At 37.8% G+C, this 16,793-nt stretch overlaps 1 protein-coding gene across 1 annotated transcript in view; it reads right to left on the bottom strand.

Annotated features, from left to right (window-relative positions):
• Positions 1–2,159: 2,159 nt before the first annotated feature.
• LOC139939746 (cGMP-inhibited 3',5'-cyclic phosphodiesterase 3A-like) overlaps positions 2,160–16,793 on the bottom strand; it is a 140,929-nt gene continuing 126,295 nt past the window's right edge. Inside the window, exons 9-14 of the mRNA XM_071935844.1 lie at positions 15,564–15,763; positions 13,587–13,790; positions 11,193–11,354; positions 9,823–9,997; positions 7,396–7,512; positions 2,160–5,637 (exon numbers count right to left, since the gene is read on the bottom strand). Of these exons, the coding sequence (XP_071791945.1) occupies positions 5,300–5,637; positions 7,396–7,512; positions 9,823–9,997; positions 11,193–11,354; positions 13,587–13,790; positions 15,564–15,763 (1,196 nt within the window). The 3' untranslated portion in view covers positions 2,160–5,299. The remainder of the gene's footprint in view (positions 5,638–7,395; positions 7,513–9,822; positions 9,998–11,192; positions 11,355–13,586; positions 13,791–15,563; positions 15,764–16,793) is intronic.

The following is a 16,793-nucleotide window of genomic DNA, read 5'->3' as shown; positions in this document are numbered from 1 at the left end:
AGTTAAGTCATTGAATTTTCTGATAAGAGTGCAGGGTACAGAGGTTAAAGAGTTACATTATGTGAAATAAAAGACCAATTCATGTCCCCCTCCCCAGACCGAAGAGGCCCCACCCCTCCCCCTTTCCTTTTGTTGAATGGACATGCAATAAACTTAAACCAAAATTATTTACAGGTTCTAGTTTGTTACCTTTTATATGATTGGCTGCTAACAAATTCATTCATGTTATCTACCCTATCAAAACAGATAGTGTATTTAACACATAAGCCTTTAACCACAATTTCCTTCCATTCCGCCTTAAATCTGTATATATCCAAATAGGGTTTGGAATCAACAACACATTAATAAGAAAATGAATACCACAAAAGAACATTGGAAGTCTGCAGACTTGAATGAAAAAAAGGGAAATATGAATTTCTGAATTCCACGAATGCTCAAAAAGTTATAGAATTTGGAATTTACGAGTGTCCAAATAAGCCCCTTTCACACAAGAGCAATTTAGCAAGGGTCCCTTGCTAAATTGTAGCATGTTTGTACCTTGTTAAATTGTAGCATGTTTGTAAAATTTTACAAAATTTCACGTAGCAATGTTTAAGAGATTTTCAAGGATCTTGGACAGAACAAAAATTGTTGTCCTTTCACACGAGGTAGATTGTGTAAACCATGCTACAACTTAGCAACGGACCCTTGTTAAATTGCTCTCGTGTGAATCAAGAGGAATGAGAATTGACTACAAGCCAGATATCTTATACATGTGGTTCATAACCACAGGGGACGAGTCAAGTAAGACATGTGTAAACATGCATCATACACTCTTATTGAACATCTCTTACAGTGAAACAGACAAATCTATAAGTGATTGCCTCAGTTACTATGGGACATTGTCCTTTCCTCAGGGCACTGACATTCAGTTATGTAGAGAGTCAATTCATGCATAAATGCACTAAATGGCCAAAGACATGTTGTAAGAAGCATTACTCATAGAGCTGTACTTCACTTCTCCATTCGCTTAAAAGTAGCCACTCACACAAATCTACCTTTGAGGTCTTAAAGGGTGTATACAACACTGAAAAGTAATTTATGTTAAAGATTTTCATAATTTAGGATTGAACAAAGCAAAATTGACTAAGAGCCTTTCACTTTGTTGTGAACCTGTTAAATCTGTAATGTACATTAACGTGTTACGCTCTACGAACTGAGCTATCTAGCCCCAATATTGGTGGTCCCCCTATGATGGTTTCTTACTTGAGTTTTGCACATAACTTACATGGCACAAAGATATTCATGGTGGATACTTCCCTTGAAAATTTGATGCCTGAAATGATATACATGTAGTATTTGAGAACTGAGCAAAACAATTAATTTTGATCTCGCGAGACCAACCATATTTCTAAAAAAGTAAAAAACATTAGAAAATAGAGGTTCACTTCATGTACCTTCTTGTCACTCGGATGACCAATTGAACAACAGTTTTCACAGGTTTGTTATTTCATGTACTATCTCGAGATAGATTAATTCTATCTCGAGTTAGGACGAGTAACTCGTCCTTTCTTAGAATGGGCTCAAGGCGTCCTAACATATTTGAATACAGAATTGAATCCGTTAGGATTAATCCTATCTCGAGTTAGGACGAGTAACTCGTCCTTTCTTAGAATGGGCTCAAGGCGTCCTAACATATTTGGATACAGAATTGAATCCGTTAGGATTAATCCTATCTCGAGTTAGGACGAGTAACTCGTCCTTTCTTAGAATGGGTTCAAAGCGTCCTAACATATTCGGATACAGAATTTAACTTGTCGTATGTCCTAAGACTAATCCTAAGTTAGGAGAGAGTTTGATAAAATCGACGGTTGGTCACATAAAGAGCAGGTACTTGTCTTTGACAATCACCAACAATGTACATGTGCCTTAAAGACTCACTAGGTTTTGAAGCATGAACAAATCTGTTAAAACAATCTAGCAGATGAGTGTGGCGATGTTTTTCATACCCAATTCATAAACAACTATTCCAATATTGGCTTTTAAAATGTTATAAAACTAAATAAAATCTCAAACTTATTAAACTTATATTATATTAAAAAAATGAAAGACGAACATTTTGGCAACTAAAAACACAACATGTTTCTTTACAAGAAAACACTGGGTTTTAGGGTGTCATTTTTCAAAGATTTGAAAAAAGACAGAACGAGTAAAACTAACAGAACGGTGACTACCTGAGATGAAAAAACAAAGATCTTTCATGATACAAAATAATGTTCAAAGTAATGAATCTTTACATTTCATATGGGGCTTCTGTCAACAAAGGATACTAACTTAAAGCTCAAATCCTCACCAACACCCTGTATTTGTTATTAGAGAAACTGTCTTTAATTTAATTTTTGTTTGCTTATTAATTTTAATTGTCACTTGAAAAAAATTAACAGGGACTTTGAAAACCCACCAGATGGATAACACTTAATTTAGAGCTAATAAAATTTTGGTAATAATTATGAACATGTCTATTTAAATTGTGTATTTTAGGTGAATGGAGCCTGTAGTTTTGAATACAAGCTGAATATGCACCATCAGTATGGGTGGTACTCGTACAATTGTAACAAATTAATAATTACCAGATTTCCTTGCAGTGGGTGAATTGGTCGGAGGGAACCTAATTTTCATACAAAGGAAAACAAATCACTTTTAATAAATGTCATTTTCTTATGACAACAAAAAAGAAAGTGGTTGAACAAAAGCAGGGGAATATATGTATCACCCAGGGATTGTAAAGATACAAGAAGTCCCCCAATAATCTTCTCTGTGAAGGTAGATAAAAATTTCAAGTTATTATCAAAACTAAGCAGGACTATTTGTTATCAGAACTAACCACGACCAACTGTTATCAGACCAAAGCACGACTAGTTCTTCTCAGAACTAAGCTAGAATAGTTCTTATCAGAAGTAAGTAGGACTAAGCAGGACAAGTTCTTATAAGAACTAAAGCTAGAATAGTTCTTATCAGAAGTAAGTATGACTAGTTCTTTCCAGAACCAGAACCAGTTCTTATCAGAGCTAAGCAGGACTAGTTCTTATTAAGCTAGAAAAGTTGTGATCAGAAATAAGTAGGACTAGTTCTTTGCAGAACTAGATCTTATCAGAAATAAGCAGGACTATTTCTCATCAGAACTAAGCACGACTAGTTCTTATCAGAAGTAAGTATGACTAGTTCTTTCCAGAACCAGAACCAGTTATTATAAGCTAGAATAGTTCTTATCAGAAGTAGGACTAGTTCTTTGCAGAAGTAATTCTTATCAGAACTAAGCAGGACTAGTTCTTATATAAGCTAGAATAGTTCTGATCAGAAATAAGTAGGACTAGTTCTTTGCAGAACTAGATCTTATCAGAACTAAGCAGGACTATCTTCAACAGACTTGAGCATCAGGACTAGTTCTTATCTGACCTATGTTAGACTAGTTCTTATCCAAACTGAATTCTACTAATAAAAGTTGATGAAACACATGTTACCACCACAAATCGAAAACCATATGAAAAAGAGCATGCAAAACGGCATTTTAAAACCTATTTGGATGTTAAATGTGTATGTGTATTTACCCTTCAAATTGAGCTAAGATTGCAAGACTGTTATAACGGTAATTCCCTGTGCATTATACTCACTAGGAGTCTGTACAATATTGTTAACACCAAGTCATGCGGGTAAACTCGCTAAAAAAATACTGAGGTATGAATCAAAAGGGATTAAAACTTACTAAAACAAATGCCCAATTGAAATAAATATTAAGGACTTGTAATAACTAGTCCAAGTCAAGTACATGTTATAACCTACACCCTCAAGTTTCCAGTTTTTGTTTATCTTTAGAAACACCTACCACCGACACCCATCTTGACAGATGATTTTAGAAAGTGCGCATAAATTACCTTGAATTAATAAATATTCATGACCCACAGAACATGAATATTTATACTCACCCTAATACAATAATAGCTACCCTGATATCATGCAGCGTCAACAAAGTCTCTTTTTTTTACTCGTCTAAATATCAATAATGCATCCACGCTAAAATGTAGTCCTGCTTAATCACATATCTAATACTTAAGGCCCGCATAGTAAAAACAACAACAACAACAATAATAATAAAAAAACATCTTCAATGCAAAAAATTGCAGCACATCTTAAAAAATAATTCCTACATGTATAACTAAGTTGTACTTATATTTAAAGTATAATAAAATATATACACAGACAATTTGTACATGGTTTTTGGAACTGAATTCATCTGCGTTTTGTCCCCATAATAAAAAGGACAGGTATGTACATGTACAATGTCGACTTACACCGGTGACAGTCTTTAATAAGTGCGTTTGAGCCAATGATAGCCATAATAATGTCATTGCGGTAAACATGTTAACACCAGTTATATTACAGCTAGTTACCAACTGTTACTAGTTGGTAACTCAGTAGCACTTAGTACATGTAGTTACCATGTAACTTCTAGCATTAACCATGTAACTCTAAGAAGTTACCAAGTAACATGGTAACACTAAATAGTTACCAAGTAACGTAGCAGTTACCAAGACACTAGAGGGTAACTATGTCACACCAATTTAGTTATGAAGTACATTGTAACACAAGTGGGTTACTACGTAACACCTTTAAGTAACTAATTAACACTTATTAGTTACCAAGTTACACTAGTGAGTAATGTAGCTAATTTAAAGTAAAACTAATCGGTTACCAAGTAAAACTAGACTCGTTAGCACAGTAGTAAATTGCAGGTTAGATTTGTGTGTAATATAAACTTATAGCACTACACAAGACGTTACTTGCTTTCATTATTCCACAACGAATAAACTGGCAATAGTTTATCATTCCTTTTTTTTTTACAGGCCACTCAATACTGTTATATTATGACAATGCTTTGCATGTTTTGTGTTGCTTAAAATTCCCCTATCCTCCCACAACACTTTATAAAACTTCACAGTACAACTAGTCCCTCCATATAACATTTAGAACCACCCTAAGCGGGTTACACTAGATTATTTCTGACCATCAAATACTCGTCAATACCATCTCTTCTATGGTAAATGTTAAGTCACACTGACTTTCGTCCACAGCCATTGCGCTTAACTGAAAGCGGTTCCGAAGCCAACATCTGAGATTTCTTTCACATCTTAAATATGAAAGATGGGACCTTTTGATTATTCTTCTTCGTAAATTTCAAAAGTTTTGTCTGCATTTGTGGACGACTCTCCTGCAATGAATCACATTAATCCTCATTGTTAATCCATGTCCTAATCCCCTAATCTCATCTATCCTGTTCTTCATCCGAGCTGGCTCTAAATCTGACCTCCGACCCCCTGGAGTCTTCTTTAATCTCTTTCAATTCTTCTTCTTCTACTTCCTCCTCTATCCGCTCATCGTCCTCCCCTTTATCGTCGGAATTCCTCTCCTCAGAGTCTTCTCTAATTGGTGCCATCCCGCCTTCATCCTTACCGTCCTTCTTGTCTTCCCGTCTCTTGGCGTCGTCCTCTTCCTTTAAGACTTTGATCCAGTGGTCGTGATTCTCCTTGAGATGCTTGGTCAAGATGCTGACCATCTTCCGCTGCTTGTTCTTACCACTCTTCAAGCGGAGCTTGGACTCCACTGCAAGAAATAAAACAAATAAAGAAATCACACAAATTAATAGACCCTTCCCCTGAAACGTGTAAAGTGCACATAGCGCATATTCACTAACATTTTGGTTGGCAACATTGCGCTGTTTTATATGTTGCTAATGGCGGCTTAGCACAGATGCCATTGTGCGTCTGCTTAGTGCACATCTCTATGGCATTTGCCAACCAACAAGGTCTGTATGCATGCGTGAATGTAATTAGCATATTTCATAAGAAAGGTCTATTAAACAGATGTAACATTTGCATAAGGAATAAAGAACATTTTATTTGGTTTAACCCATACATTGATCTTTGTTAAGCACTCAGTAATTTCCAGTTTCCTGTGAGTGAAACAAAATCCACAGGCATATTACTTGGATGGGATATGAACCCACGACCTTTGTTTCCAGAGCAGTTGTCTTACCACTAAACCAGCGAGATTGCCTGGTAGCTAGATGCAGTTCAAATCCTATATTCATGGGTTCCAATCCCAGCCTAGTAATATGATGGGATTTTTTCCAAAGGAATTTGACAAGTCCAAGTATAGAGCGCTTACATGTATCAGACATTTGTGTACGAGTTAAACCAAATAATATAAATGGGTTTGACATACATGTACTGGGCTAGGCTTTACCAATCACTTGCCCTCGCCCTCTGATATAAATAACAAACAGTCAAACACTTCTCTGATCGAGGATTCGAATCCCACTCGAGTAATATGGCTGTGATTTTTTTTTTCACAGAACTCGGGTAAGTCTTGTGTTTTCTTTCTTCTGTATAGTATTTTATGTTGTTTGTCTGTCCATAGGTTGAGGCACAAAAGCCTCTGCTTCACCCTAACCTAATTGTTGTCCTACTTCAAGCATGCTTTAAACTTCCTAATATATAACTATCTAAAAATCATTGTAAACTTTCATATTCTAAGATACTAAGTTAAGTAATACTGTAAACTTCTCATAATTTGAATATAATTATCAAACTTTGTAAAATGTGTAAGTGTACATGTAGGGCAGCAGAGAAACAAATGTGTGCAAATACAACACAATACAGGCAAACAGTGCTAACACACATCGGTGTATACATGTAGGTAAAAACCTAAATGAATATTCTTTATCCCCCGTGCAAATTTAACATCTTTACAATTTCTCTGATTCGTCAAACCATTGGTTGTTACTTTCCCAGCCCTCCAATTAACCCACTACGCCAACAATATAATGTCGTGGTGCCCTGTGCTTTCGCTGTGATGCAATTTGCAAAGATCGCAAACAAATTTACATTTTTCTCATAGAAGTGCCCCTTCAAGAGCAGAATTCAAGGCCTGCTTTTAGTATATATTCTCTTGGTTTTAAAAGCAGTGGACACTTTTGGTAATTACTCAAAATAATTGCTACATGTAGCATAAAAACTTACTTGGTAATGAGTAATGGGGAGCTGTTGATAGTATAGAACATTGTGAGAAACAGATCTCTCTGAAGTAATGTACATTACTTTTTCGAGAAAGAAGTATATTTTCCACGAATTTGATTTTGAGACATCAGAATATGATTTTGAGGTCTCGAAATCAAGCATCTAAAAGCACACAACTTTGTGTGATAAGGGTGTTTTTTCTTTCATTATTATCTTGCAACTCCGACGAACAATTGAGCTCAAATTGTTACAGAATTGTTATTTTGTGCATATGTTGGAGATACACCAAGTGAGAAGACGGGTCTTTGACAATTACCAATAGTGTCCAGTGTCTTTAACTTACTTGGTCCTCCCTCACTTGATGTATCCTCTTCTTCGATGTCATCTCCTTCCTCTTTAATCTCTTGATGGAGCAGTAGACCCAGGGGTGACGTCTCTTCCTTAGACTCTGCCTTCTCACCTGTCAATCAAAAACACAGTGAGTCACAGACCTTAGTAACGGTCCAATCAACCGGTAACCGCGAACAAGGAATTAAAGGTGTTATACAGGATCGGTAGAGCTGATGAAACAGTCCCAGACAGTGCTCATGTTTTTCGTCATCAACCATTTTGAACCATTTCACCTGACGTCATCATCAGAATAATCTTGGATGCACCATTTGGTGGGCAATGTCACTGTGCGTTATTTAGTTAAGTGCGCATTTAGGCGACACAGCGTTTACACGTAAACCTACATATATTGCCCACCGAAATGGTGAGCGTGTGCAAGGGGTCAATACATGAATAACAATCCAGTGAAAATTTGTCCTTAATCCCTGGTGTGAGTCTGGAGAAAAAGTGAAAACTATACATCATATTCAGATTGTAATTACATTGTCCTTAATTTTGGTTGTAACAACAAAATTCAGCTCAGAGAGGTTTGCTGTAACATCATGTGAAAATCTCTTTTGAGTTGTGTCGGTTCCGAAAAGAATCGGTAGTTGACATCTCTTTGAAAATCTCTTTTGATGAGTACATGTACATGTAGTATGTTGGATCTGAAACAGAGTGGGTTGTTGACAGTGGGTTGTTGACAGAACCAACACTACTCATCAAAAGAGGATATCACATGGTGTTACTGCAAACCTCTCTTACTTATACTTCAACCACGCAAAGTTTCAAATCTTACATAAAAAACAACTATTTTTTTTCTTCTATTTGTTTAGGCTTTCAGATACAGTTTTCCCCAATATGACATCATTTCAGAGGGAGATGTTTCACAGAAAAAAAAGTTCCACATCTACATTATGGACTTCATAATCAGTAAGCTTTCAGACTAACAAGGAGTAATGATTTGAATCCCTACCAATCCCATATATTACCTTTAAACATGCCGCAGGAGAGTAATACATGCTGGTTACTAAGTTCAGTTATAGGTGACCATGGATACAACAAAATTGGATAAATCAAAGGTGATTATTTAACCTTGTTCATTGAGTACATGGAATGGTTGCCATAGGAATGACCGATTTCTCCCAATGGAGATTTTACCGAGCACCAAATCAAAGAGCCTGCTGTATGTCAATTGAGCGTGTTTACATGGAGTGGCCTAGTTCCTGTTTTTCTAAGGGGAGGTGGGTAATCAAAATACGTTTTGTTCCACTTTGGCGTCGTTCTGGTGAAAAAATAGATCCTCATGCGTCTGCTCAAGAAGGAGACTCGAAAAAGAAGTAGGCATTAGCTTTAAAAGCTAAAAACTAACAGTGGCTAAAGTTGTTCACTCCATGGACTAAAATATGGTTTCCACCTTAAGTTCAGTTTGCAATTCTCAAAGTCAACTTTGTTCTTTTTTCTGAACGGCCTCAACTCAACTATTGAAAGTGTGACTTAATGGGTTTTGAAACCTTTTGTAGATCAAGTTTTTGGCCATGACATGAATCTGTACTCCTTGTGAATGAAGATGTATGTAATACAATTTACCTATGGCAGTTTCAGCTTCATTAGTAGCAATTTTTTTGAGAATAAAAAGTGAAAATCACACAGCAATGTTTTCAGGAGAGGTGCTTAGTCCCGTTGTACATGCTAAAATAGTTTTGAGCAATTTCCTGCTAAATAAAAAGGAGAAGGATACCAATTTTACAAATGGTACATTTGAAATGGTATTTGGCCAGTTACCTTTTTTTCTGCTGAACATAAAAAAGTAGCTAAGCACAACAAAATACGCCTACCAGAATAAGTTTACCAACCAAAATACTAACTAACATGTACTATCTGTTGCTGATAGCCTGCTTATTTTTGCTGAGCAGACTTTTTTTAACAGTTTTTTCTACTTAAGGCCAAGTCACACTGCAGCAAAACAATCACGATCACGACGCAAAGAGATTGCATTCTATTTTGGTTGAATTACTCTACGCAGAAGACGCACACGCTCATTCAACCAATAGAATGCATTCTCTTTGCGTCGAGATCGTTATTGTTTTTGTTATTGCTTCCATGTGACTCAGCCTTTAAGCAGCTCTTCGAAATCGAGCACTGGTGAGAGTTCATAATTACATGTACAGCCACAAGCCTGTTTCGATCATGAAGACAAAGCCCCTGCTCAATCAATCTACATTAAGCCCTGTTCATACGTCCTGCAAATGCGAAACGATTTTTTACACCAGAAGTTCGCAACGAATAGTTCCCATCAGTTGACTTGTGTCAACTCCCGCGAAACATTCGCTGTAAACAGCCATGTGACATCAAAATAATTTGTATCGCATTCACAGGAAGTATGATCCAGGCTTTTTACCTTCATTTTCATCTTCATCCACCCATCTTCCTGGGAGTAAACCGGCCGATCCGTAGGCGTTACAGAGAGGTCCAACAAGATGATTGATGAAACCTTCTTGGAGTTTAGCTAATTGAGGAGCACCTCGGTCCATGTAGGGTGAAACGGGAAGGCCAAGTTTTCTCTCGTCATCACCCTACAAGACAAACAAAAATCTCAAGTGATTACTTTCTACTTTGATAAAAGTCGGATCACTTAAAAAGACCTTATGCCAGTGACGTCATTTAAAAAGACACCCTCGCCTAGAGGTCAAAAGGCCAATTGTTCTTTGGTCAATCCCTTGCATGGCGCATACAAATATGTGCATTTCCATTGTTTCATCATCAGTTTATCTCCAAGATAGCAGTTGAATGATGTCAATGCATAAGGTGTTATGGTGAAATAGACCAACTGTGGGAAAGAGTAGATGGGGGAAATTAGCTAAGCCATTGGTTGATTTGTGGTACTTTCATCTAAGATAGAATAAGGAAACAGCTTAAAGGTTGGGTCACCGTTTGGTTTTGTCAACTACGTAATGTTGATTTATACGCAAGTTTCAGGGTTTCATTAACTCAGAGTCAACCTTTTGTGACTCATGACCACAATTTGAATTTCACCAAGCTCACTCTGGTCTTGGAATTAGACTTGACATCGAGAACACATCTCTGGAAACAGGGTAATCGTACTAATAATAACCATATTTATAACGCGCTTTTTGCCAAAGGATACAAAGCGCCAGGTATAATAACTGCAAGGAGTGGGACGAAGTTTGAGATTTAAGACCTAATCCTTAGCACCATGTAAGGATTTACAAGGTGCTGTGGCGCACTATGCTGCCAATCCAGCCAGGAACACTGGGTGAACCCCTTCCCTTTTCGATAAGTGTACTGGGTTCTTTTACATGCGTTTACACAACACATGGGACCAATTTTTTTACGTCGCATCCGAAGGACAAAGCAATGGTTAAGTGTTTTGCTTAAGGACACAAGTGTCACAGCTGGGAATTTGAACCCACACTCTGCCAATCAGAAACACCAGAGTTTGAATTCGGTGCTCTTAACCGCTCCGCCACGACACTTCCACAAGGTTACCCCTTTACAGTCAGTAATGATGTATGCATGGGTATCATCCACTAGGAGCCTGGCTGGTAGAGCAGAAAGTACTTCCATCCCAACTTTTTAAGAAGCAATTATGTTTAAGCGCCTTTCTCTGATCAAGGGCACAAGTGTCATGACCGAGATTCGAACCTACACACAGTCGCTTGTAACAACACTACAATTTGGGCCCAAACTATACCGCTCAGCTACAACACGGCACAACCCTACCCTTAAGCAGGGGACCTTGTACATTACCTGCTCATAAAATTCCTCAGAGATACCCATTGTCCAGCTAAAGTGAAGATCAAAGGTCTTGGTAGGGCCAGCAATGTCCGCGAGCTTGATGCACATTTGACTGACAAGAAGACGGTCTCCTTCTGATGCCCAGTTGATGCCCGATGCTTCTACATCATTTACCTTGAGATGAAAAATGACATTATCAGGTAAGTCCTCAATGTGTAGAAGAAACATATTGGTATAAGTTTGTTGGCTGGCTCAGGACTACGAGGTCGTTTGTGCACATTGCATAGATTTCATCAAATTGGTTTTGAACATATATTTTTTTGAGCTCCTGGGAAATAGAGTTCATTGATCAGGAGTGGTCTGCAAAGTAATTGTTTGGCGAAAACAAAAACATTCATTTGTGAAGTTGGATTAATTTTTGTAAAACTTATTATTATTTTTAATTAAACACTCTTTTGACTAATACAGCTAAGAAATTGCAACTAAGGAACTTATAGAACATGTAAAAAATGTTTTCCCATTCAGATCAAATTGACAAAACATTAGAACGCCCCAGATGGCACTTTCAATTTAGCATGGTAGGGCAAAACTTCCAAAATGTTTTCCCCCCATCTCCCTTGTTTCAAACAATCCTGTGGGAGGGGGGGGGAGCACTTGCTTATCCGATGAGTTAATTGCTAATTTTTCTGAGTGGCCATGTTGCAAACTAACTGAGACCTAATGTTACGCAAATTCTAGATCTGTGGCTTTTTTTCTGAAACTGAAACATCATCTCAGTTTTCTCTTCATTTGTTTCTCTCGATGGGATTTTTTGTTGATATGGATGTTGAGCGAGGCCCAATTAAGCTTGGGCGATATCGATTTATTTTATTCACGATATATCGCCGACATTATATCGCGATATAATCGTGATTAATTAAATTTGACATTATCAGTCTTCAAACTCCAAGTGAAAGTTGTAGAAGAGACAGTCATAGCATAAGAGAGGTGTTCTAATGACCTATTCTTCTGGTTTTACCATGTTTACTCCAAACCTATGGGGTGCAAGATGTCTCAGCTAGGAAAAACATTGTGATATTGCGATACTTAATTGAAATATCAATATATCGCGATATATCAATATTTCGATTAAAACCAAATCGATCCGATATCGAATTCATTTCCAAACTAATATCGCGATATTCGATAATATCGTGATATCGCCCAAGCTTAGGCCCAATTTCTGTCAGTGATATAACATCCTCCTTGAATAAAAGAGCTAGGGGACTCACTTTGACATTTGGAAGTTTACTCATTAGTTAAAAAGGGTCCAAGAAAGGTCAGAGATTCAAGTCCCACTTAAGTCAATGAATTTGTTTCCAATGTGAAAAGCTGCATGAAGCAATTAGGGTTTAACGAAACAGGGAAGCAACAACATGAGCATCCTTTGCTAAAATATTCCGCTGAATGACGCTAGAAATCAAATCGCTTGTGTATTTCATGGGGGAGTGAAACCTCAGTAGTGGGTGGTAATTGCTTGGTAAATAGCGCTGACTTTAAGAAAACATTTGATGAACTCGGGTTGAGCATTTCTTTGCATAAGTGCGTGAATATAGAAGCATATCATAGGTTGGTTGGTATGGGGGATGTGAATCTTTGCATTGAAATGAACTGGCTCTAGTTTTGCAGAAGCGCATAAAATGGCCAAAATACATAGCTCTTTTTTTTGTTTACTGCATTACACCCATCCTATATCAGAGAGTGGTCCCCCCTTGAACTACATGTATGTATATAGCTATTTCATCAACTCATACATGTACCACTAACTCAATAAGTTTATGGATAATCTAATAATTATGGAATACAATTTGAAGTGAATAAGTTAGGCAAAACACATAGCTCTTTTTATGCCGCATTACGCCCATACTACATGTATGTCAGAGAGTGGTTCCCCCTTTCAGTATAGCCCTTGTCAACTCAAACCACTGAATCAATAAGTTTATTAGTCTTATAATTATGGGATACGACTTGAATGGAAAAGATTTGATGGGATAGTAGTTGAGACCGTTGCACTGTTTTCTGATAATAGGCCGACATGCATGAACCTACAAGACCAGTACATGTACTTTTTAGTTGACATGCATCTGGAAAATGGGAGATTTTTGAGCACGCCGGTTGAACCTGATCTTTTTCACACACGGTACATTTGTAACACCAGTCGAGAGTGCCAGTCAAAAAATGGCAAGCGTGAAACATTAACACACGACTACTCGCACATAATGTTTCATCGTAAGACATTGGGTAGCCTAATATGGCCTCGGGGGGTAGCGGGTGTGCGCACAGTATGCCTCGCACTGCATCATTCAGGCCTTCACAATTGGATTATGGACCCAGTCGCATCGCAACATTTGACGCAATCCTGATTACCTTGGCATTAAATTCCACCAGAAAGTCAAAATGCCTCTTGAGATCGGTGGCTAGGATGAACTCGACGACGAGGAATCGGAAACGTCGGAACTCGGCATCCTCCAGACATGACAGGAAGTTGTACTCTGGCTTGGAGAGGAGGAGACTCCAGGAGGATGCAGCGTGGTGGTTCTCCAAGACGGAGCGGTCATTGTAGAGTATAGCCTGAGGAGATACATTGTACAACATGCATTAACGACCGTTACTTAAAGATCCTGGACACTATTTGGTAATTGTCAAAGACCAGTCTTCTCACTTGGTGTATCTCAACATATGCATGAAACCTGTGAAAATTTGAGCTCAATTGGTCAGCGAAGTTGCGAGATAATAATGAAAGAAAAAAACACCCTTGGCACACGAAGTTGTGTGCTTTCAGATGCTTGATTTCGAGACCTCAAATTCTAAATCCGAGGTCTTGAAATCAAATTCGCAGAAAACAGTTTCTTTCCCACTTCAGAGGGAGCCGTTTCTCACAGAGGGAGCCGTTTCTCACAATGTCTCGTGACCAAGTAAGGTTTTATGCTAATCAATATTTTGAGTAATTACCAATAGTGTCCACTGCCTTAAATTATTTCATGGGCGCTTAAAATATTGGCCAAACATCATCTAAAAAATGTGTTGCTTAGCAGAAATTAGCAGGAGTACCAGTCACAGATTTGCACATGTGACACTGTAACTTGGCTGGTATGTATATCCTTGTAAGCATAGTTTTGTACGGAGCGGTTGTAGAGCATATCTTGAGGAAATACAACCACGCAAATTTTACAAAGCACTCATGGTTAAGTGTCAAGACTGAGACTCGAACCCGCACTCTGCTGATCAGAAACACCGGAGCTTGAATCCGATGCCCTTAGACACGCCACAAATAATAAAAAATTAAAAAGTACATGTACTCAACCTACATTGACATTGTATGATCCAGCCGTAACGGTTATGGATGAAACATACACTTTATGATTGACCCTTTTATATAACGGAAGTAGTGGAAGTCTACGGGTTCTGCAGACGAACAGCTCTTTAGTAGAAAAGGTCAGCGTTTTCAAGTTTCATTGTCCTCCGTTTAGATTTCTATTGATGTTTGGATGGGGAAAGTGTAAACTAATCTGAACAATATTCAATAGAGATGAGAGGTGCAGTCAATATGGTGCATGTTCATGAATATATCTTGATGGCAGGCGAATATCCACATGACATTTTACTCATAAAAGTTCATGCCACACAGAGCTATAGTGAATGATAGCAGATGCAATATCATTGGTAAATACTGAATACATTCATATACTCTTTACGGAGGGAGCAATAGTGTCAGTTCAGAATAATAATATCTGGTCCCAATTTCATGGCTCCGCTTACTATAAGCAAAGAATTAGCGCTTACAAAAGCAAGGAATTATGCGCTTAAGTCAAGAGTTAGTAAGGTGCGTATGCTCCCAAGTTACGAAATGTTCTTTGCTTAAACAGCCAGCGCAGATAATTTATGCTTGCACAGTAAGCAAAGAATGGTGATGCCTAGCAACAAAAACTCTCAGCTAACCAATAAAGGTACATTATTTCCAGCTTCAGTAAGTGCGGATTCTTTGCTTATGGTAAGCAGAGCCATGAAACTGGGCCCATGTTTTTCGAATCTAACCTGAAAAACTACAATTCCCAAATAAATCACACAGCCTTTTGTATCAGATTCTCAGATTATATGTAAATGAATGAGAGGCTTGCGGTAACACCATGTAATGACTATCTCTAATGAGTTGGGGTGGTTCTGAAAAGAGCCGTTGCTTTCAACGCGACGTTTCAATCAGTATACTCTGATCATCTTCTGGAGAAAAGAAGACTCTGACTCATTAAAGATAGTCATTACATGGTGTTACCGCAAACCTTTCCATAGCGTATTCCCGCAAAGTTTCAAATCCTACTTAATCAGAGGTTTGCGCTGGTAACCTACCTGAGGCGCACTTGTTGCTACCAAGAATGCATTAGTCCTTCCAGGGTGGTCGTAGTCATGCATAGCCGATGCTGTGTACAACGCCATTAGTTCTAATGCCGGCAGGTTACCGGCTAAGATACCATAGCTTGAGTCATTGCAGATACTTGCACGTGGGGTTACCGTTGGGGTGTGATGAGATGAAAAACCATCACTATCGTCTGTAACGACAAAACAGTAAAATTCTTAGGTGCTATATAAATTTGGCCTTACAATTAACAAAAATCTAAAACCTGTCTTAGAATATTTCGGTCTGTTCAAGTACCTCCAACTATCTATTTATTATTCATTAACTGGATCAAGTTTTTCATTTGTACAAGTTTTTATACATGTACATGTATGCTTTCTGAACAGTATTATTACACTATGTATTGATTGATGTTGACATAAAATAAATGTATCTGAAATGAAATATCAGCAGATGTGCGCTTTATAAGACATATTAATATAATTATAACATCCTAGATTCAGAGGAAAACTGATTCACCTACGAGCTCTGTCAATCTGATAAAATGTGATAATTCGAGAGTTCTGGCCATCCGCAGCATTACTACGACAAGCGGTTGCACAGCTTGACCTACGAACTTTGACACACACCCTCCAACGTCATTCCTTATTTACTAATGGATGTGTCACCAACACAACCATGAGCTCTAACCTACTTCAGCCTTGAGAGGTCAAGCTTTTCCTTTTGGCCAAATCGGATCCTGAGCATAATCACCAACGTCTGCAGAGATGATTTTCTTTTGGGTAAGGGGGTCGGGGGGGGGGGGGGGGTTACCCAGGGTTCGACAGGAATTTGAGTAATGATGAGTAAATACCCCTACCCTAGGATTGCAGACTGGAAAAACCTGATATTTGTGGATAGAGCTGCATTAACAAATATATATTAAATCTGACAGCATAAGTTAGTGATTTAAAGAAGATTGCAAATGCCTGCAAGTATGAATTCCCTTCAAATAAGAACGACTAGTCAGAATAAATTTCAGCACATGGTGAACCAGTATTATTTTATTACTATTATCATTATTAACTGTCACTTATAGCGCTTTTCCCAAGGGTTGTAGGGCTTTACATTCAATTTGAAAATACACAAAAGAATGATATTAGTGATTGCATTCACTAATTACAATTAAAAATAGTTTCTTGATTAATGTATGACAAGTAGGTCATGTTTGTACAAGATAACCA

The sequence above is a fragment of the Asterias amurensis genome, chromosome 7, assembly GCF_032118995.1.
Source record: "Asterias amurensis chromosome 7, ASM3211899v1".
NCBI classification, from domain to species: Eukaryota; Metazoa; Echinodermata; class Asteroidea; order Forcipulatida; family Asteriidae; genus Asterias; species Asterias amurensis.
Note: the sequence above shows the minus strand (reverse complement) of the source record. Positions and strands in the feature narration are given on the sequence as shown.